This window comes from Ictidomys tridecemlineatus, chromosome 7 (assembly GCF_052094955.1).
Source record: "Ictidomys tridecemlineatus isolate mIctTri1 chromosome 7, mIctTri1.hap1, whole genome shotgun sequence".
Classification (NCBI taxonomy): Eukaryota; Metazoa; Chordata; class Mammalia; order Rodentia; family Sciuridae; genus Ictidomys; species Ictidomys tridecemlineatus.
Window position 1 is genome coordinate 138,338,781 of NC_135483.1, and position 22,759 is coordinate 138,361,539.

Sequence of the window (22,759 nt, forward strand, 5' to 3'; positions counted from 1 at the left end):
GAAACCTAGTCATCATTAAGACAGCATTTTTCCATTTTAAAAGCACAGGCCAGTTAAAATAAAATCAAAGAGCTTCCTGGGACAATATGGTGACATTTCTGGATCAGTGTAATATGTTTTAGATTAATCCAGGCTGAAGAAATAGGCCCTAGGAAAATATTGCAAAACCAACAACTCCCAGGAACTCAAGAGAATCTACCAACAAAAGAATATGATGCATTAAAACACTACCGTTTGGGTTCCTTTGTAAACTGAAAGCCTTTCCTGTACTATTTGTAACTCAAGGAGTTCCTTCCACTAGAAACAAGATTCCCAGTTGCACCCAATGGACTACATATGTACGTGTACGTGTACCACCAGCACGTGGACACACTCAAGCCTGACAGTGCCCAGAAGTCTACCAGATCAAGGAAAGGACTTGATACACATTCATAAAGCTGTGCTGTAGAGCATCATCGCTCAGCCATGAGTTTGTCTGCCATCGCTGGATTAAGTCAAGATGCTTCCATGAACTGGACCCCTTATTGGTTCAACTACTGCTGCATATGGAATCATTATAACTTCAAGTATAGGAGTCTATATTTGCCTTCTTCCACTCTGCCCAGCATATCTAAAAGCCACCCACTCATCCACATAAAGCCAAGAGGCAAAGTGTACATTACTAGATGGCTACACACTACTGACAGAGTGCTGTGAAGTTACAGTGGGGCAAGGAAAGGGGAAAGCGACAACCACTCAGAAGCCAAGTAACTCTCCAAGCCCCTGTCATCATGTACCCTGGGCTCAAGCCCCAACCCCACCTCTGGACTCTGGAAGTCATGTCAATGACGGTGCCTCGGTTTCCTCATCTGAAAATGGTGATAATAAGATAACATTCACAGGAGGATAGAGAGAGAAGAATGGCCTGGAGCTTAAAGTAGTGTTCAGCAAATACTGGCTCTCCTTACTAATCTTAATTAGGCAAGTGTTTCCTGATCCTTTAGACTCTACATATTGTCTCCCTTTGACTCTATAAGGGTTTTTTTTCCAGTTTCATATATATTTGCTTATACACTATAGCACTTTCATATCTATAATCTGCAACAAAGTTGGAGAATCTTTTAAAATCAATCTATTTATGATAGTTTATTCTCTCATAAAAACTGATTTAACACAGAAATTTGAGTATTAAGTTATTACTAAATTATCATTTTTACTTTAATCGTATTCTCCTTAACTAAATATTTCTTGTATCTCAGGTTCATACAAAATAATATAGTTGTGTCCAAAATAAAACCAAATTAGAAAAATGGAACTTAATTCACAAAACCAGGGAAGTTTTCAAGCCCATATCTATTACATATATCAAAAATATATCATCTACTCAGTGGAATAAAGTAAATCTTTGCTAGATTATTTCTATTGTTGATAATAGCTCTGAATTTTGTTGGTGTTGGTTATTTGTGTGTGGGTTGGGGGTGTTGTTTGTTTTTCTTGTGATTTGTTTTGTGGTGTTTAGGATTGAACCCAGGGTCTCCAACATGCTAGGTGAGTGCTCTACCACTAAGCTATATGCCAGCCCTTTTCTTTTAGTTTTAAGACAGGGTCTTGCCAAATTGCCCAGGCTGGCCCCCTAAGCTTTCAATCCTCCTGCTGCAGCTTCCTGAGTCACTGGGATTACAGACATGTACCACGACAGCCAGAGGGAAATTGTCTCTGACCTGATGACATTTTTTTTAAAAAATCAAGCATGGAGGAAATATAGAACTTACATCTCACAAAAGGAAAAATACTGAGTTTTTCAAAATTCAGACTGCTAATAGTATTATCACCACACCAACCATTGAACCAAAGTTTTATATGAATTTAAAACAGAGAATGAGAAATATTTCTCACCTCAAAATCACAGATTCGGGGGATGCAATCGTATGACATATATATATCTGTACTGTAAAGGTCAAAGGTCAAGAAAGATCGTAAAGTCAAATCCAGCATTTCGGTGGGTAGATAGATTCTACATGCCTATAATTTCCTTCCTATGACTTGGAGTCATTCAGAATAAGTTTTATCATTCTTCCATATAATAGTCCCTCAAATACATCAAGAGAGCTAGCCCTTGTTCTCATTCTTCTCTTCTTCTAAAGAAATGTCCCCAGTTTTCACATGATTCCTCCCATAACACTGTTTCCAATTCTCCCTTCATCCTCTTATGTTTCTCTCCTCCAAACTCTTCAAATTTTCCATGCCTTTCCCAAAATGTGGTATTAAAAGCTGGATTAAAGATGCCCAGTGTCCACCTGACCATCTGTGGCCAGCACCAGTACTAGTATATCACAACATTCATTTCCTCCTTCCTTTTTAATAATGGAACCCCAGTATTATTCAGGTGAACAATGCACTCAGCTAGGAGGAAGCTCCACTCCCAGATTTTAAGTGTGGTCCTGGGACTAAGTGTCAACCAGTGAGATCAAATGCAAGCATTGGTGTTGTGCAGGACCTCTGGAAAGTCTTCCTTCTTTTTCCTCCTCTATTCCCGCTACCTGGTATAGAGAAAGGATGGCATTGGCAAGAGCAGCCATTTTGGACAACGAGGAAGCCACAAACTGAGGATGGTGATCAGGAAAATAGGTGCTACGTCCCTGATGATACCATGGGAGTACCAAACCAGCCTTCTATTGCTGCTTATGTAATAGAAAAATGATTATTTATCTCGCTCAAGCCAAACAAAATCCCTTTTGCAACAGGAATCCAGAGTAGAGAATGCCGTCCTCCCCTGCGTTTGAACTTGCTTCACTACAACTCATGTTGGTCTTTTAAATTTCCATGAAGCAAAGATGTCTTGAGTTCTTGTTTATGCTGGCACTGTGCCATGCACAGGAGCCCAGAGGAAGCACAGATGACACCTCGCATCTATGCTCCTAGATTACATATACATAAATAATTATAATTCTTGGTATGATGATAAGTGCTGTAAGAGAGATGCAGGTAACATCCAGTGGAGATCCAGAAAGGCCCTGTAGAGGAAGGACCACTTAAACTACAAATATGTGGGTCTGAGGGGAGGGGATTCCTCCCAGAGGAAATGAACTGGAATGAGCACAGAGGCAGGAAAGTGCAAGACATGTTCAGGACAGAGCCACATTCTTCTTCTGATGTCACTGACACCTGTCTTCAAGGTCCAAAGGTTGTACTTGAGACAGATTTTCTTTTACATTAAAATTTTTTTAAAAACCATATTTCCAAGATTCACGATATCCTCTAAAGCTACTCAGTACCAACATGGAAACAATTCCTTTCCTTTTAGGCATTTATGGAGCACCAACTGTTTTTTTCAAATAAGTTTCTCCCAATCCACAAAGCCACCATACTTTTCAAAAAATGTTATCAAAATTTTTTTATATTTAAAAAAAAAAAAAAAACACTTGGAGGTGGTAATTCAGCAGCATTCTACTGAACCAGCAGAAATGTTCCCAAGAGGTGTATTCTGATATATAATACACTAGAAACGCCTAAAGAAAATGCAGTTCTTTTCCTCTTATAACTAATCATTTTGTTAAATCGAGTACATGTTACATAAAAGTTACATGATATTAAAAGTTACGGAATCAAGACAGTAGAGCCTGTGGAAATAATAGAGCACCAGTGGTAAGTATGCAAGACCCAGAGTAAACTCTCCCACTCTGCCTCGGCTTGCTCATCAACAAAAAGGGGATGGTACCTACTGGTACCTACCTCCCTAGGCCATCATAAGGTCCATAATGTTCTAGTTATGGTGACTGTATACCAAGTTTCAGTAAATGACAGCTCTCAGTACCAATATGACCCTCCTGTGTCTCTCTTCACTCCCTATCTACCAAGACGGACAATCCTGACTCTGTGCCTGGAAAATTCTTTGAAGTGTAGGACTGTCCTGTGTATGAAAGCTGGTTTCAATCTTCATCTTCTGTCCTCTAAATGCTAGTAATGATACTCAGGCATTGTGACAACTAAAAAATGCCCCAGTGCATTTCCAGATGCTCCCTCAGGGAACTGATCCAAGTAAAAATCCATCAACTAAACCAGAGAAAATGTCACTCACTACACCACAGTGGTCAAGAAGCTAGAACTTTCCAGGCGCAGTGGTGTACACCTGTAATCCCAGCAACTTAGGAGACTGAGGCAAGTTCAAAGGCAGCCTTAGCAGCTTAGTGAGGCCCTAAGCAACTTAGCAAGACTCCGTCTCTAAATTTTAGAAATATATAAAAAGGGGTGGGGATGTGGCTCAGTGGTTAAGGGCCCCTGGGTTCAATCCCTAGTACCAAAAAAATGAAAAAGAAGATGCAGAAATTTTTCAAACAGGAAGATTTGTTAAAATGCCATGGAGAACTGGGGATGTAGCTCAGTGGCTCAGGTGAAGGACCAAATGTCTAGCATACACAAAGCTAGTTCTACCCCCAGCCCTGCAACAAAACACTAAGAATTTATGCCACTGAGTATTTATGAATGTTAATTAACATGCACATACATTGAGATAACATGGCTAATATTCCTATCAATAAAACATATTTGCTTATAAAAATAATGGGAATTATCAAAAACAGAAACAAATGCAAGCTTTCTCTGCATCCCATGGTGACTCGGTCCCCTTCTCGTCACCTCTAGGTCCACAAGTGGAGTTTCAGCCTCATCATCTGTCACCCAGATAATTCCAGTAAGTAATCCTCTAACTTAACTGATTGCTCTGCTTTTCCTCATTGCAGCAAGTATTATCTTGCTGCAAAATGGAAGTCTGATGACAGTACTTGCCAGCTTACATAGCTCTGAAGCACACATCCCCCACAATGCACTCCCCAACATCTCCTGCAACACCCTCCTACAAGACACAGTTTTTTTTTTTTTTCCTTTATCTTTCCTTTTGGTACTGGGGATTGAACCCAGGGGTGCTTAACCACTGAGCCACATCCCCACCCCAACTCTTGCTGAGTTGCCTAGGGCCTTGATAAATTGCTGGAGCTGGCTTTGAACTTGCAATCCTCCTGCCTCAGTCCCCCTAGCTGCTGAAACTCAATTCTTATAGCAAATCTACACCACCATCCTTGCCCTCAGGCCCCTCATGCCTCCTGCCCATCATCATCCCCTCTTCTGTGTTTCTAAACCTCTATTTTACCTCAAATGCTTATTTTCATGTCTCTTCATCTATATATCACAAGTTCCTGACACAACAGGCTTTCAGTAAATATTTGTGCAATAAATACAGCAGAGATAATTTTTATAGTTAAAATTACTAGCCCAGTCTAGTTTAATAGCTTTCTTACCTGTAGAATTTCTCACTGACCTTTCTAAGTTTCATTAATAAGGGGCTCTTAAAAGAAAGAAAAAAAAAGCATAGACGATGATTCTTACATGTTCTGTTTAAATCTTCTCACAAAGTCAAGGGTTCATCTTCAAGTGTACCTTCCCTCTGGAAATGCTTCACCTTGGCCAGAGAACACCCGTGACTTCTACTCAGACCCATGCTTCTATCATTCTTGTCCTCAGAGTTACAGAAATATCACCAGTAAACTCTGAACAAAGCCAAGTTTACAGGAAACAATTCCAGAGCACATGAAACTCACAGAAAACAGAGTCTGCTGAGAAGTTTGAACTCAGTAACATGAACATCAGGGTCTGTGCCTTCAAGACCTGGGAGGTAAAGGACCAAATGTTCTTGGGGTGGACAGGCAGATTACAAGGTCTTGTCTTCTAAGAGTGCCTCATCTGATAGTTCCATCTCCTTTAAAAAACTGTAGTTTTCCCCTAGCAATTCCTATGAATAGAGAATTTGACAAGTGGTTTCTTTATTTCAAAAGACCACAGCATGCTGGCTGCTCTGAGGCACTGACCCAACCAAGAGCTGGTCAACTATGAACGATTTAGTACCAGGTTCCCATAGGGCCAAATGTTTGCTGAACACTCACCAAGTGCCAGGACCTTGCACACGATGTCCTTTAAATAGTCCCAGGAACCTGTGAGGTAGAAATGACTAATATCCACTGGACAGACCAGGGAACTGCAGAGAGGTCATCGGGAACACATCTGGAAAGCAGCAGATCAAAACCTCCAAGCTCTAATTCAGGCCATGTCCCAGTATCAGAAAGGGTTTGGCCACAGGTTAACTCTGTCCCTGAAAAATCTGCTGAGATTGGCGATCCTGGGCAAGTGAGAAAGGGCCCTGGGAGCATGACCCAGAACTTCTATAATAGTGGGAGAGCCCAGTTTGACTTGGCAGCCAGAGACTGAAATGTGCATCCCTGAATTCAGTTCATTCCCAAAATGAAGGCCACCTTCTATAGCTTTGAGGAAACCACAGAAATTTTTCTTTACAAAAATGGGACAGATTTTAGCATAGAATTTTTGCAAATATGAAAATATTTACTAACTCCTCAAAGCCTATTCAAATATTCCTCCCTGGCTGGCACAGTTCTAAACAACCCTATGTCATCTGTCTTTCGATGCAAGTCCTCCAAGTGTTCAGTGTCTTCCAGAAAACGCAAAGGCACACTCAAAGCTATGAAATACAGTTTATAATAGTCTGGTCCATATTTCACTGGAGACCAGGACACAGTAAAGTCATGTAACCAAGGAAGGGAATTATAAATGATAAATCTTTTTTAAAGTAACAACTTTTCAGTTGTATATGTGCATGATATCTTAACAATCAAGATTTAAAGATGAATGCAAACCTACATAGGTAATGACAGATAGCTATGAGTTCAATCCCAGTCCCAAAAAATAAAGGTAAAAATACATATACCCCAATGTTTTGATAAATTCCTTCTAAATAGAGTTCCTAAGTGTTCATTAAAGTTTACTGCTAGCTAAAACCCAAAATCTGTTTCATTTTATTATATCCCTCAATCAGCTTTAATATAGGAAAAGGAAAAGAAAACATTAAATGATTTAATAATTAGCTTATCCTAGAGTGAGTTGCAGCATTACTTTCAACTCCCATTATCCTTTAATGTTAATAAGTACACGCTTACTTATTAAGTTTCAATTCCCTAAATCATTCTTTCAAAATGTGCTGAGATGAAGGAGCAAAGGTGTCTCTACACTTGACTTTTCCTTAAAACCATATATTAAGCGTTACTCTGGTGTGTTCCTCTCAAACTAAAACTGGCTTAAGGATTCTCATTATTAAGAGTAAGGATGGCAGGGAGGGAATGAGGAGGAGAAATCTCTAATTTGTCATCAACAAAATAAATCAGGAAACAGTCTTTCATCTTAAGAGTACAATTTACTGATTTAGTCATTTATTTACAAAATTGATGGAAATTGTTAACAAGGAGTTAATTGATTTAAGTCACCTGATTACCACAGTTAATTAACCACACTGACTTAATCTGCTTTGAAAACATCAACTAATCATTTCCCAGGTGTCAAGGGGTAAATCGTTAAATAAAAAATAAACCTCTGTCTCCTCTTTCAGGGAAATTTCTTGAGTGTGTTTTCTTTGCAGATTCCAATCTAGCAACAAGTAAGGTTGTGGGGAAAAAAAATTTTATATGGCAATACTGAAAGAGCTGCCATCTTTCCAGGGTTTTTTCTCCCATTATAATAAAGGACAGGCAGTCTTGCAAACTTACTAACCATGTCATTTTGAATTACTTCAAAAATGAGCAAGGCACACTTCCTGCATAAAAATGAACAAATGAAAGGCAATGGAGACTTTCATCTGGGAAAGTGAGTTTTCAAAAAAGGAACTTGAGAAACACTGTTTAGATAGAGTGACTACAAAGAAGTGGCACAAGAGAATGGGGGTTACTGAACTGTTCTAATCCTGATTGTGGTGGTGGTGGTGGTGGTTATTATACAGATACAAACATGTATTAGAACTTACAGAAACAGGGGCTGGGGATGGAGCTCAGTGGTGGAGCACTTGGCTAGCATGCACAAGGCCCTGAGTTCCATCCCCAGTCCTGCAAAAAGAAAAAGGAAGGAAAAGAAATGTACACACATCAATTTTAGCCTATGTTAATTTTTAAAATAAAATAAGCACTTCATAAATGCCAATACTCTGTACAACCAGAGAAATGAAAAGTTGTGCTGCAATTGTGTCCAATGAATCGAAATGCATTCTGCTGTCAGGTATAACTAATTAGAACAAATTAAAAAATATTAAAATAAAATAAATGCCCATACTCAAAGCTTGCCTCTCTGGGAACGGTAAAATTTTATTCCCCTTTTTACAGACACCTGCCCCTTACAAAAGGCCTATGTGTCTCTTGCTCATCTAGTTCTCAATTAGTAGATCCACTGCTTCTCGAGAAAAACAGAGCTACTACTATCTTTGATCTACTAATATGCCCATGGAACAGGAAGGCCCTGGAGGGAACCAAAGTTCCCAGGTCACTATGACAAGGCACGCTGAGATCTCCTAAAGGGCAAGAGTACTGAGGCTTTAATAAACGTTCATTCCTCCTCCCTTCTCTTTTTCATTCCTTTAATCACAGCAAAACGCTTGAAAAATAAATCTGATTACAGTGAGATTTTGGTGCACATATTCACAATCTGCAACAACTATTAAAGACCCTTTGATTTCCCTCACAGAGAAGTCCAAGTGTTGGATAAAATATGCATCCTTCTCAGTCAAGTCTCTCTGGGTGCCAAGATCTCTCCTGTCTGCACTCTTGGGTTTAATTATTTACAGTGAGAAGCAACTACCTTCCACTGTCCTCCAGTTAGTATCTTCAATTTTTAAGCCATGCATTTTTGTTTTTCACTAGAATCTCAACCTCTAGTGATTACTTAGCAAATTCTTTCAACACCTCACTGCACCAAATATTAGGGAAGGAGTAAATTTTTACGTCAGAAGTAAACTGGAAAAAAATTTTGGTACATAAAAATTAACTATTTAAGAGACAGTTACAGTGGCATATCCCTATAATCCCAGCTACTCAGGAGGCTGGGGCAGGAGGATCACAAATTTGAGGCCAGCCTGTGCAACTGAGCATGATATAAAATTTTAAAAGGGCTGGCACCCCTGGTTCCATCCCTCATATGGTCAAAAAAAAAAAATCAACCTTTCAGTAACTGACTTGGGATATGTGTGTATTTGACTTTATTCATTTGTAAATTCTTTACTAGACACTAACATAAAAGCAAAACAGAATTTCCTATCAGCAGCAATCATTGTGATTTAGAAATATAAAAACTGCCATTGGCATTCCAATCCAAGATCTTCCTCTCCAACTTGTATACAGGTACTGACAGATCCCTAAGGGATTATTAATAGAGTCTTCAACTTTATTGCTTCCAGGGCTGGTCTCTAATTTTCTTCTAACAATTCTATTTCAATCCAGTTAGCTAAGGAAAGCCACACCAGGTGGAAAAAACTTCTCTTTGAGACCCACTTAATATTCATAGTAGAAACTTCCCCTAAAGCCACTCTAAGGAAAAGGAACACTACCTTTTGTCCCCAAAAAGGACAGGTGCATTCCTTTTAAGACTACCTCAGACCTTCAGGTACCTTCTTTATTCCCCATCAAAACATATTAAACTCAAATCTCATTCTTCCTGAACCCTTCTCTGACAAGCACTGACTATGCATTACTCTCTCAACCAACTATTTTTCCCTATAGGAGAAAACCTTTCTGCTTTGTAACTCGAGTCTCAGGGGGCTACACTGTCTTACTCTGAATAACTGGCTCTAGCAATGACAGAACAGACATCTTTGACAACAATGAATGGTATTTTGGGGCAAGAGACTTTTAAACATATCCAGCACACAGGAGATGCCTTCTCTAAATCTACAAAGCAGACTCCTCTGGGATATAAAGAGACTTAGCTCTCATTTTGGTTGTTCAGACTTTCTATTAGGACTTTAAGAAGACTTGGGAATTTTTCCATCAATATGAAGCAACAAAACCTTTACAAATCTATACATTGCTGCCATCCCTGATGAGAAGTTTGGAATAGAACTTTGGTTAGATAAGGGTGCTCTGAATGAAAAGACATGTAATTATAGAGAAAAGGATGTTCCTAGATAATAAAATGATAGTATAGGAGATCCCCAGCAGGCAAGAATCAGAATGAAGCTAATGAGTATAGAAGGAATAGAAATGGACACTTTCAACACACAGCTATTTTGGACAGGGCCCATATGGAGGTGATCCCTAAAATTTGTAGTACCTCATTACCTTATGCCTGGAACATGATAAGGTCATGATCAACACGTACTCAATGAACTGCCAAAAGTATTGTGAAAATGCCCAAAAGTTGAAACTGAAATGAGAAGGTACCAGCCTCTGAAATGGCATTGACTTATCATTGTAAGAGTCACTAAGTAAAGGTTTACAGAAAAACCATCTTCCACTTTCTCTTATTTATCCACAATGACAACATTGGTTTTCTGAGTTCAAATCTTAGCTCTACCACCTAACTGACTGGCTTTTGGCAAATTATCCCACCTGTCTTTGCCTTGGTCTGTTACACATACAATCTGGACTGTTAATAAAGAAGCAAGTAGACTAATAACTGAAAAACATCTAGGACCTGGTACACAGAAGGTATTTTTAAAAAACTGAGTAATTATTAGAGCTGGGGATGTAGCTCGTTGGTAGAGTGTTTGCCCCCCATTCGCGAGGCCCTGGGTTTGATCCCTGGCATCACATACACACACACAAAGGTAGGTATTACTTTAGCTCATTCCTCCATCATCTCTACCCGGACATGCATGTAACCCAGCACTCCCCTCTAACTTAATTGCTACATATGGAATCCTCAAAAGAATGGGGACTGACATGAGAAAGTCTGTGCCCAAAGGACAAACAGCCACAGGCCTTTTTCAACAGTCTGGGGCCTTGTTTGGTTGGGCCATTTTTCCTTCATTCATCAAGAACAAGGCTCAGGAACGCCCTGACTGGACTTGTGGTGTTCTTGCCACCACTGTCCAAGAGGCCCCCCTGAGTTTGGAAGCCCCTCCCCTCTCCAAAGAAGGTCTTTTGTCTCACCAAGGCTGTTTTCACTGTGCCATGATCTCAGAAAGCTTTCCTTTGTGTTCTGTTTAAACACAGAATGACAGTCCACTAACATAATGTCTAAAAACTTTGGCTTATCTTTTTGTAAAAGCTACTGTATCAAATCTGTCGTAAAAATAGCAGAATGACCCATTCTGTAGCATTGGGAAATTCTCACAGGGTAACCAAGAGTCTGGGATGGAAGTTACAAAGACCGATGCAGAATCAGCTACTCTCAAGTGCACTGGGAGTCACCAGGGGGTGGGGGCCCATGGGCACAGAGGTGTACAAAAGCTGGGAGTCAAATGAAGAGAAACAGCGTTGCTAAGCCACTTGCTTTTATAGAGACAGCAATTTTCTTTTTTTTTTTTTTTTTCCCATCAGGATCTTGATGGGGCCTCCAGAGGCCTGGGGGAATATAGGGCTGGTAAGACCAGGAGCACGGTGATGAGCTGGGGATGCCTGTTCTTAACATCCATGGTGGCATCTGTGCACCACCGTTCAACTTTATTTAGCCCTATTTGGGACACTACAGATAAAGTAATGAATAAAAGAGATGAAAATCCATCTCATCGCAGAATAGAAAAGACTTATTGGCAAATAAACAAATTAAGTAATTTAATTAACGTACTTTCTCAGATAGTGAGAAATGTAATGGAGAAAGGAAATCAGGAAAGAATCAGAGAAGACTACACCCCAGCAGGTATCCATGAGCAAATACCTGTAGGAGGCAAGTCATGCACAAACTGACAATCTGACAGAAAGCAAATGGAAAGGCCTGAGAGGGCTCACTGTGCTGGGGGAAAGCCATGTATCACTGTGCCTGAAGCATTGAGCTGGGGAGACGAGGACGCGAGGTCAGGGAGGCCAGATGGTTGGAATTTTATAGACCATTGGAAGTTCTTAGACTCTCCATGAGATGCAGCAGGGCAGGACACCTGGAGATGCACAACTCAGTTTCCCCTTCAAGGTAGGACCAGCTGCAGGGAAGGACTTTCTACCTGCAATCAGCTTTTTGGGGGATCTGCCTCAGCTGGAGAAGGCCACCTGCCCAAGGTCATGTCTTTCCAGGGCAGGCCATATGCAGTAGCTGAGCAAGGATATTACCTGGGCCTGAAACAGAACTCTTTAATAGGCAACTCTTGCTCCAGGACTTCTGCAGTGTTGCCCAAGGCCTTGTCCCAGTTCAAGTTCTTCTTCTGCCCATCCTTTTTCTCTTTCCTCTCACAGGCATTGGTCATAGCAAATATCTTGTGCTCCAAGCTCTGTCTCAGTGTCTATTTCTAGACACACCAGCCTGTTTGTGTCAGAAACCACCAGAGCTTTTTGAACAGAGAAGTGCCATGATCTGACTGATTTTAGGAAAGGGCTCCTTTAGCTACTACAGACAGTAGAGAGGAATGGGACAGAGGAAAGAAGGTGACCATAAGGAAGCTGTTGCCACAATCCAGGCAAGATGGTGGTCACATGGACCCAAGTGATGAAGCCAGAGATGGTGAAAGTGACTGGATTCTACAAATAGGTTGAAAACAATGGGGTTTTCTGAAAGATTAGGTAAGGGGTAAAAAACAAAAAGAGGAATCAACACAGAATCCAAGCTTTGGGGCCTGAGCAAGAAAGGAGCAGAGAAGACCACACCCCAGCAGGTATCCATGAGCAAATAAATACCTGTAGGAGGCAAGTCATGCACAATCTGAAAGCTTTGGGGCCTGAACAAGAATGGAGCAGCCATTTCCTGGGGTGAGGAATTCCAGGTGGAAAACAGATTTGGAGGATTAGTGGAGATCAGGAGCTTCCTTGGGGATCCATTAAGTCTGAGATGGCTATTGGAAAACCCAACAGATAAGTCAAATGAGCAGACAGAGATATTGGTCTGGAGTTTAGGGTAGTGGTCTGGATTAGCACATAAATGTGAAAGATATCAGCAAATAAGTGAGACAGGATGAAGCCAAAGAAACAGGGCGGCTAGAAAAAAAAAGGAAGAACACCAGGGGAGTGTAATTTTTTGGAAATCAAAGGAAGAGTTTCACTGAAGAAGAGGGGATACACTGTGTCTAGAACTGCTCATGGGTTAAAGAGGATCTGAGCTAGAACAGGGCTATAACTCAGTGGCAGAGCATTTTCCTAACATGTGCAAGGACTTGTTCCTCAGTACCCCAAAAAGAATAATAAGACCAGAGCTGAGAATGAATCAGTGGATTTAACATGGAGTTCATCAGTGACTTTGACAAAGAGATATGTGTCAAGGGTGATGGCAAAAACCTGAAGGGAAGAGATTTGAGGAAAAAATGGAGAGAAATTATAGTGGATATCGTCAAACTGTCAGTGTTTGCTGTAAAGAAGAACAGAGAAGTGAGAGTGGTATCTAGAAGGGAATGTGGAACAAAGAGGATTTTGTAGAAGAGAAAGGATTCGATCACTAAGAGATGAGAAAGAATGGGATCCAGAACATGAATGAAGCAGTTAGACTTAAGAGCAGGGACTATTCTTCCAGAATAATAGGAGGAAGACAGAATAAACAGGCTGAAGAGCAAGAGATGATGGTCAAGGGTTTCGAGCTCCTGATGGCTTCTACTTTACTAAAAACAAAAAACATTTGAGCAGACAGTTTCAAAGGCTGAAGGAAACAGGAGGTGTTAGTGGGTCATAAAATATAAGCTACGGAAGCAAATTAATGAGTAATTTGAGGGACGGTGCAGACAAAGTAGGATCAACAAACTAGAAGTCCCAGTGAGGGCCACAGACGAGGTTATGAAATAAAGAAAATGAACTATCAGGTTTTACAATATTCCCATTCCAACCATGGAATCCATGGCTGTCCTAGACGCTCTTGGACACGGTCAAGGATGCTCTGAATAAATTTCTACCTTAGGTGAGAAAGGAAAAGAAGACCTCTCACTCACACTTGTTTACATCATGTAGTGAGAACAAGAGCTTCAAGTGTGCCCAGGGAAAGGGCAAAGAACACAATTAAGACACAAACAGTGGCAGAGATTTAACATGGAGGACCTGTTATTCTGGCCAGGAAAGGAGATGGTCTTACCCTCAGACAATAAGAGTAGTTATTCTTATAACTCTCCCTTCCAGAGCAAGCAATAGATTTAACCAAGTACACTAACCTGCCACTCAAAGGACCCTGCAGTGACTGGTCACCTATCTCTAAGTCTCAATTTATAAAACTAAAAAAATAAGAGGTATTACCTAGCTCAGTTGTTCCCAAATTGTCTGGCCCTCAGAACAACCTAGAAACTCTTCAAAACAAATTCTCATATCTTTGATTTAGTAAGCATGGGTTTTGACCTAAGAATTTATATAGTTTATAAAGCTCCACAGGTGATTTTTATGATATGAGAACTTTGGGAAGCTAACTGGCATCTATCTAAGGTCCTTAGAAATTATAACATTTTAAGTTCCTTTGATGAAATAATGCTTTTAAGAACATAACTAAAACCTTTTTCAAGGCTGAATATTCCTCTCAGTGTGATCAAGGAAACAAGCAACCCCATTTGCCCTGGCAGCAATATTACAACCATATGGGAAACCAGACTGAAAACAAAGCTGAAACTTTGAGAGTTGAGTCAAAAAAAGAAACACAAAGAAGGGAACCAGAGCCCTGACTACACCTCACCTGAACTCCACTCAGTCTCAGGGTTTTTCACCTACATGAGCCAATAAATACCCTTTGTTCTTTAAGCCAGTTTGAGTTGGGTTTTCTATTTCTGGTTTCTTGAAACAAGAAATGTCCTCCAAACCCTTCCCCAAACCAAAATTAAGCTCATGTGGAAATAATAGCATTTTCCTCTTATAGTAAGGTTCAAATGTGGGTGAGATTGACATATGTCAGATAAACTATGTCAATTCTGCAGTTTAACTTTATGGATTATTCTATGAAACAAATGGTTTAATTTTTTGAGTCTTTATTCAGAAAAGTACTCCTCGTTAATGAGATAAAAACCAAAGAATTGGGCCTGAAATGACATACAAATCCCTGACATTGTAAGACAGGATATTTTTATATAAGAATCCAAGAAATTGTAGCATAACAAAATTGTGGCTACTTTCCTCTTCCTCTTCTTCAGGTTTCCTCAACACCCACTGGGCCCAAAAAGCAGATATGTTGACACTTTAATGTCAATCAAGAGACAAATGAATTAAGGCTTATTTTCCAAGTTATGAGGAATCTTCATGTGTTATTGGCTGGGGTGCATAAATTTAAAAGAGACCTTTGGGTATTGCTTACAAACTTGAATCTCAAGATCTAAACAATACACAAGTCATTGTACCCTTGATAACAGTGGCTTAACTTTTCAATGCACAGAATGGCAACCCTCTCCTTTCACTCATTTCTCACTGTTTCCTACAACCTTGAGGTCAGGCATGACCCAAGGGCTAAGGACCAAAAAGTATCGAGATTTCAACATGAAACTTTAAATTGTCTAATATGTCATTTTTCTAGGAAAGACATTTCCTTCATTGTGTGTCACTGCTGTCCTACATCAGAAGTGCCCAAATATGAAAGTTAACCATCCTAGTTTAGGAATAATAATGTTTTCGTTTTCTTAGCACAAGCTATCCAAATTAAGAATGTAAATTAACCACCAACAAAATAGCCACCCGCCCAGCGTACATATATTTGGCTTTTGAAAATGACTCCAGTAAGGTAGAAAAGATATCTGTTCTACCATCTGTGAAAGAAGTCCCTAGGTTAAATGTTAGGGACCCCTAGACATGCACCAGGATATAGTCTATCTCCATGGAAGCATCTTAACCTATCTTCAGACTCTTCTCTCTTCTTTCCATCTATCTCATTCCCATAGCTGAGATCCATATGTGGAAAAGGAACAAACAAGGGAGTGAAATAAGCTAGAGAAGGAGTTAGGGGATCACAGAAAAAAAAAAGGAAAAAAAAAAAAAGGAAGCCTACAATGGACTCAAGAGTTCCTATATTCTGTTTCTCTGCTCATTTTCTAGAATTTCCCTGTCCATCATAAAGGTCTGCACCAAATAAGAAAATATGGGGCTCCAAATAAATCTTCTCAAAGTCTTTCCTTCTCCTGTTCTTTCCCTAAACTTAAAAGTTGCAGCATAATTCTAGGAACCCAGAGCACCGTGTCTTTTAATATTTCTAATAAATATTTTTCTCCCTTCAATTCATTGAGTCATCTGAGAACTGTCAGCCTTTTCAAGTCTGATTTCACATACAAAATAAAAATAACATCAGTCAACCTTTTCTGTTAAGGTGTACTGGTCATTTTTGCAGCTCAGCATCTGTTTGCCCTTCTCCTGGTAGCCTTACCCCAAATCCCCTCTCAGGTCCACACTTAATCCATGACCTCAGGGACCAAGTGTTCCTATGACTTATGCCTAAGTCATAGGAACACTTTATAACCCTGGATATAGCAGTCATTTGTCCCAAGAGCCTAAGGCCTTGAAAAGTCCCTGTGAACCTCTGAGACATTTGCTGAAACCAATCAAACTCTTGCTTTTTCCCAGTGGAGATGATCGGATAGCAGATGACTGAGAGTCATTTTACACTAAAGAACATGTTAGGAGTGGCTTCATCTTAGTGACCACTAAACCATAGTGGTAACAATATTTTACCATTTTGTCAACAATTTTTAAAAAGGAGATGATGAGAAAACAAGACATAGGGCAAGCCTCTATTTTGTATTTGATTGAACCAAATGAAACTGCCAATATCTGACTATTTCCGCCTGGAAAAAAAAAGGCAAACTCAGATAGCTCAGCTTAATATCTGTACCTTTTGGAATAATTTCAATAATTTTCTTGGCTTCAGTTGGTTTAGCCTAGGTTTCTATCATTTACAAATACCTTGAAAAATGTAAAATTTTCACAGTCACTAAGAGGACACATCAATCTGTGTGCGTGTGTCCTTGGAACTGACTGCAAAGAAGATATCTAGATACTAAAGTAACTCCAACTGGACTGGGGATGTGGCTCAAGCGGTAGCGCGCTTGCCTGACATGCGTGCGGCCCAGGTTCGATCCTCAGCACCACATACAAAGATATGTCCACTGAGAACTAGAAAATAAATATTACAAATTCTCTCTCTCTCTCTCTCTCTCTCTCTTCTCTCTCACTCTCTCTTTAAAAATAAAAATTGGTTCTTTTTTAAAATAAAATAAAATAATAAAGTAACTCCACCCCCAAGTTATAAAAAATCAAATTCTTGAGGAAGATGATAATGTTGGATAGGAATCTATGAGTCTTCACAGTCATTGCCTCATTCGATCTGCATAACCATCCTGTGAGGTGGATATGAACCCATTTTACAAAAAAGAAAACTGACCCAGAGCACTAAGAGTCATTGTACTGGATTTCCTAGATAGTGAAAAGCAGAGCTAAAATTCAACCCCAGATCCTCTAATTCCAAAATCTCAAATTCCTCATATTTCATAATAACAAGATTGTCGAGAAATTATTCAATTCAAAATATTTTGTCAGCACCCTCTACTTTCTATGTACTCTGTTCTAGCTGGTAGGACTTAGCAGACACACCAAAGTCATTATTACCATGTTTCTAGTAACACAAGAAATACATCTAGATTCATAATATCATTATTTTAAATTATAATCAAAATTCTAATTCAAAAACGTGTCAGTGTTCTTAGAGTGCCACCTGGACAAATGATTAACCATGACCTAAAAAGTACCTTGAACAAGACTAAAAATCTAGTTCTATCCCAGTCAGCACTAGAAAATCCAAAGAATGTGTTTTGATGGTCCAAAGATTTGCAAAATGGATCTGGAGGCTGGTCCTTGGGAGTTGGGGGCTCCATTCCAATGTGGCAGAAGCCCTGGGTCATACTGAAAGTACATGCACATCCTGACCCACCACAGGATTCCTCTTTGGCCTGGAGCAAGAGACCTACCCAGTTTTTTTTAAAGATTCACGAAGGTCATCTACTTGTCATACTCTGACTCATCTGATAAGTGAGGATCAACTGAAAGGAATTAGAAATCTCCGGGACTAAAGAGGGTGGGGACTTTCAGATGATGTGTATCAAGAAAAAATGGTCAAGTGCAAAGACTGGGAATGAGATGCTCAAATGCTGATCTTAGATCTACTGCAGTCTTCATACCCTAAGGCCAGGTACTTAATTCCCTTCCCTTTCACTCCTTTCAGCCCTCCTCCTTCCCCTCTCCTGGGTTAATTGTTTATCTGTAAAATAATACAAGCAGACCAGTTGATATCTAAGGCTCCCTTTAACTGCAAAAATTCTTGTTTCCACCACATGGTTGAAGAGAGTTCAGGCAGAAGCCCTATAAAGAACAGAATAGAGGAATCTCAAGTAGAGAAATATAAGCCAATTGCTGTGAAATAAAAGCATTAATCAAGTATAAGTGAGATGTGACAAAAACACAATTCTTTGAAACATACAAACTTCACTCAAAGATGCAAATGTCATAAGAACATCACCAAATTTTACTGGACTAAAGATATAACTTTTTGAAGGTCAATACTATAAAAATAAAGAGTACATCCTCAAATCTGGGAATTCCTTAAAGACCTATTAGTAGAAAATGCTTAAAGAAGACTTTTCTACATGCAGTTGAAAATTGAAAATATGAACAATAAGCAGGAGTATATTACTTTAAGTGTTGATAAATATAAAAATAGTACTTTCCTAACAAGTGCAAGGTCCTGGGTTCAATCCCCCAATACCTCAAATAATATATACATACACTACTAGTTTATTTTCATGATCTATATACCATACATCATGCTAAGTACTTTACAATTTCAGCGTTTCGTGTTCATATAGAATGCCACGGGATAAGTTCTTATTATCATGTCAATTTTGCAGTTGAACACCTGAGTCATGCAAAGTCAGGTGCCTTCTCCAAGGTCACAAAGCTAAAATGTAGTGAAGCTACTACTGCAACCTAGAGAACTTAACTCCTGAAGGCACTCCTAATTTTTTTTTTCTTGAAAAGCATTATGAAAAAGATGAAGAAAATGCAAATAATTTTTACAGACATGGAATTTTTAAAACAGAAAAGCTAACCATGCAACACTCAACATTCTGCTCTTCCAGTTTCTAGTGGCACAAAGTTAGTTCTGGTTTTCTACCTAAAATGCAATGCTTAACTAAAGGTATTTACAATTTCATCATATTTTATTTCATATCATATGACTCTATAAGGCAAAACAAGGGGAATACAGAAGACTCTTCAACCAACCAGGCTCAGGACATTTAGAGGACATATATCTAAAAATATATCAGATATGAAGACTAGGAATGAAGAGACCTGGGTTCAGATCTTAAAAACCTAAAGTTTCTGAAAAAATTTCCACCATCCATGGTTATGAAGCAGCAGGTGAATTTTACCCAGTAGGGACTTGCAAAATGCTTCTGGCCTTCTTTAATAACCTCACACATGTACATTTTTTTTAGCTGTTGATAGATCTTTTTATTTTATTTTTTTATACCCAGTGCTGAGAACTGAATCCAGTGCGCCTCACACATGCCAGGCAGGTGCACTACCACTGAGCCACAGCCTCAGCCCCAACTTACCACAACACTTTTAGCACAAAACAAAAGAGAAACAGAGAAGACATACCATAATGGTTAAATTATGGACTCTATGGAGTCAGAATTCCCTAGGTTTGCCTCATACCTTTGCCATTTTCTAGTAATATGAACCATGGGCAATTCTTAATTGCTATATGCCTCCATTTTCCCATCTGTAAATTAGGGATAATAACACTACTTTCTTTAAAAGGATATTATAAAGGCAAAATGAATAGATAACTGTAAGATACTCAGAACAGGACTTGTCACATATGTAAATGTGTGCTGTGTTATTACTACTATACATATTGTTACAATATATTATCATAGAATAAAGATACATGGATGTCAACTACCAAGAAGAGAAGAAACTGGTTATTTAAAGACTAAACCATCCACCCAGGGAAAAGAATATGTTTTAGATGTACAGGGACTTTGTAAATTAATCAGGGCAAGATTTCTTTCTGTCAGGCAGGAACAGAAACATGTAGTAAATCCTATTGCTATATTTAGCACATGAGATATATAGATATACATAAATATAATATATACATATATATTTGCACTGTGCAAACTTCCCATAATAAAAATAAATTCTTTCTGTTTCCAACACTGAAAAAGCTGTCCAAAGAAAGAATTATTAACGGTCTCACCCTGCCTCCCCTTCCTTTCCAAAAGATTTTTGCAAAACCAGTGGGGTTTGTTGCCATTTCCAAACTTCTTCCCAGGAAGTCTGAAATGGGTGCTGCTAGGAGTTGCTGTATAATTACTTACTTGATTCTCTCTAAGGAGCTTACGCTAAGAATTGAAGAAAGAAAGCAGATTAACCATTTGAATACATGCCACGGCCCATCCACAAGCCCTCCCCTCTCTCCTCCATAAATGGGGGCTTCCACAGTACGCACCCGTCAACCCCAATACGTGATCCAGGGAAATCAATTTATTGCTTTGGCTAATCCTGCAACAATAGGGGTTTCATTTTTATTGTAGGGCAATTAAGATGTCCGACGGGAAGGAGCAGGAGGGGAAAGGGGGGACTCCCCCATCCCCACAGACAGATTAGTCCCTGCAGTGGCAGCAGTGTCCGCTCTGTCTGTCTGGTGGTCGGTCACACGCAGCTCGCGGCTGCTACCTAGCAACGGAAAGCCAGGGAGAGAGCTCGCGGGTTCTCCCGTAGCCTCCTGGCCCTTTCCATTCATCCCAGCTCGCTCTCTCTCGGGCGCTGGCGCTCGCTCTCTGGCGCTGGCCCCCACCCCCAAGACCCCCATGCTCTCTCGCTCTTTCTCCCCTCCTTCTCTCCATGCCTTTCACTTGCTTGTCTTTCCCTCTCTCCTCAGCTTCTCTTACTGTTTTTATTCCCTCCACTTCTCCTCCCTTCCCTCTGTTTCTGTAAAAACAACTCTCCAACAACTTGAGAAGTTTAAAGCCATACTAGAAACTTTCTGCATTCGAGCCCCAAAACTGGCGGCGCAAACTGGCCCCATTCATGCACACAAAAGCCCCCACCTCCCTGTTGGAAAGCAAAACTCCTCAAGAAAATACTCCAGTATCTCAGCTGCACTCTCGGCCAATCCCGCCTCCCGGTCTTATCTTGGCTCGTAAATGATCTGTATCATGAGATGCGGTCTCTTGGGGGTCACCGCGGGACCAAGTTTCGCCGGTGATGGGAGGGGGAACCCTGGCCTGCGGCCCTGAGCGCGCTAAGCGATCTCCCTAGCCAAGCGCTGCAGGTGGAGAACTGCGCTCAGAGCTGCGAGGACGCTCAGACTCCAATAAAGAAATCCTTGGTAGGTGCAGGTTGCAGATCTGCAAAAAAGAACCTCTTTTCCCGGTCCCAACTCCAAAGTGTTTTCCAGAAAGGTCAAGACAAACCCGCGTGGGAAGAAAGACGAGGATCCCTATGGGGTGAGCTGTCATCAAAACCGGTAGAGCTGCGTTCTCAAGTTGGCGGCTGCTGAGTTCCCGGGCCAGCGTTGGGGCAATAGCGCTAGTCCGCTCGCAGGGCAACCTTAGTTCCCCCCAAGAAGAGCAGCTGCCGCGCAGCCGCCCTACCCTGGTCGCTCCTCTCCCCTGAACTCTACCCCGCCGTGCCCAAGGAAGTCCATAGCCCCTGCATGGCTCTGGCCAGTGGGTGCTTACCTTGACCACTGACCCGCACCAGGCAAGCGGCGAGAGCCAGCAGTAGCTTGCACCTCACCGCCGCCGGGCGCTCCATCCTAGCGAAAGTCCCCGGCCTCGCCGTTCCTCCCGGGAGGTGGGCGCGCGTCCCTCACAGCACCAGCAGCGCCTCCTCTTGTGATTGCTCCTTGCGGTCCGCACCTCAGCTCTCCTCTAACAGCAGAAAGCCTGCCCGGAGGCCTGAGGCATCCCGTTTTCTACCCGCGCCAGACCCCACCCTCCAGACAGTGCATAAAGCCCTTTAGACCCGACCGCCCCGGAACTAGCATGCGGGAATCCAGCGGGGCAGGCCCCCTGCCGCCCGGCCCGCCCCCTGCACTTTGCAGCGCAAGGAGGAGTGGGCACTCGAACACAAGCGCGCTCACACATGCACACTCCACACACGCGTACACTCATGCACGGACTAATTCAGGCACACACACTGCTCACTGCCACACAAATTGATTCAGTCACGCAAGCGCGCACTTTTCACAGTCACACTAAAACACTGACATGGTCACTCTTAAGCATACTTATACGCCAGCGTTTGCGCTGCCTTCGCCTCTCTGCAGGATTTGCCTCCGAACAGAAGCAGGCTAGGCGTCCCACGGGGAAATCGGCCAGGGACATAAACTTAGAAACTAAATGAGCAATGCAACGGAATAGAGAAGGCGGGGGAGGTCAGGAGTAGAGAAGAGAAAGAAAAATAAGCGATAGAAAAGGAAAAACGAAAAGATAGACAAGGGGGGGAAAAAGCGCGGAGGGAAAAGAAGGAGAGCGAAGGGACACCAAGAAGGGGGAAAGGGCAAGAGTCAGTTGGAAAGATCTGCGACCTTCATTCCCAGACCTGAACTCTCCCGCCTCCCTTGGAGTCCCTGACTTCCCCAGATAGGATTCAGGCTGCCCAAATGGAGTCTTCGTGTTTTTATAAGTTCGAGAGGTGTTTGGATCATTGTTGAGGAAACCATTGGCACGTTTAGCTTTTAAGTGCCGCGTCTACAGGTGTCGCGGTCAGGTTGCGCTTCTTTACAAGTCTGTTCATTTTGAAACAAACTGAAAAGAATGTCTTCTCCGTAGTTATTAAGAAGAAGCAGCACTAGGGGTTTAGGA

General features: G+C 41.0%; 1 protein-coding gene across 4 annotated transcripts in view; it reads right to left on the bottom strand.

Moving 5' to 3' along the window:
- Positions 1-21,887, bottom strand: part of Lrp2 (LDL receptor related protein 2) — a 193,938-nt gene extending 172,051 nt beyond the window's left edge. For all 4 annotated transcript variants that reach the window (XM_040294432.2, XM_040294431.2, XM_021727069.3 and 1 more), the window contains exon 1: positions 21,632-21,887. In XM_040294432.2, coding sequence (XP_040150366.2) covers positions 21,632-21,707 — 76 coding nt within the window. In that variant the 5' untranslated portion in view covers positions 21,708-21,887. The remainder of the gene's footprint in view (positions 1-21,631) is intronic.
- Between the last annotated feature and the right edge of the window lie 872 nt (positions 21,888-22,759).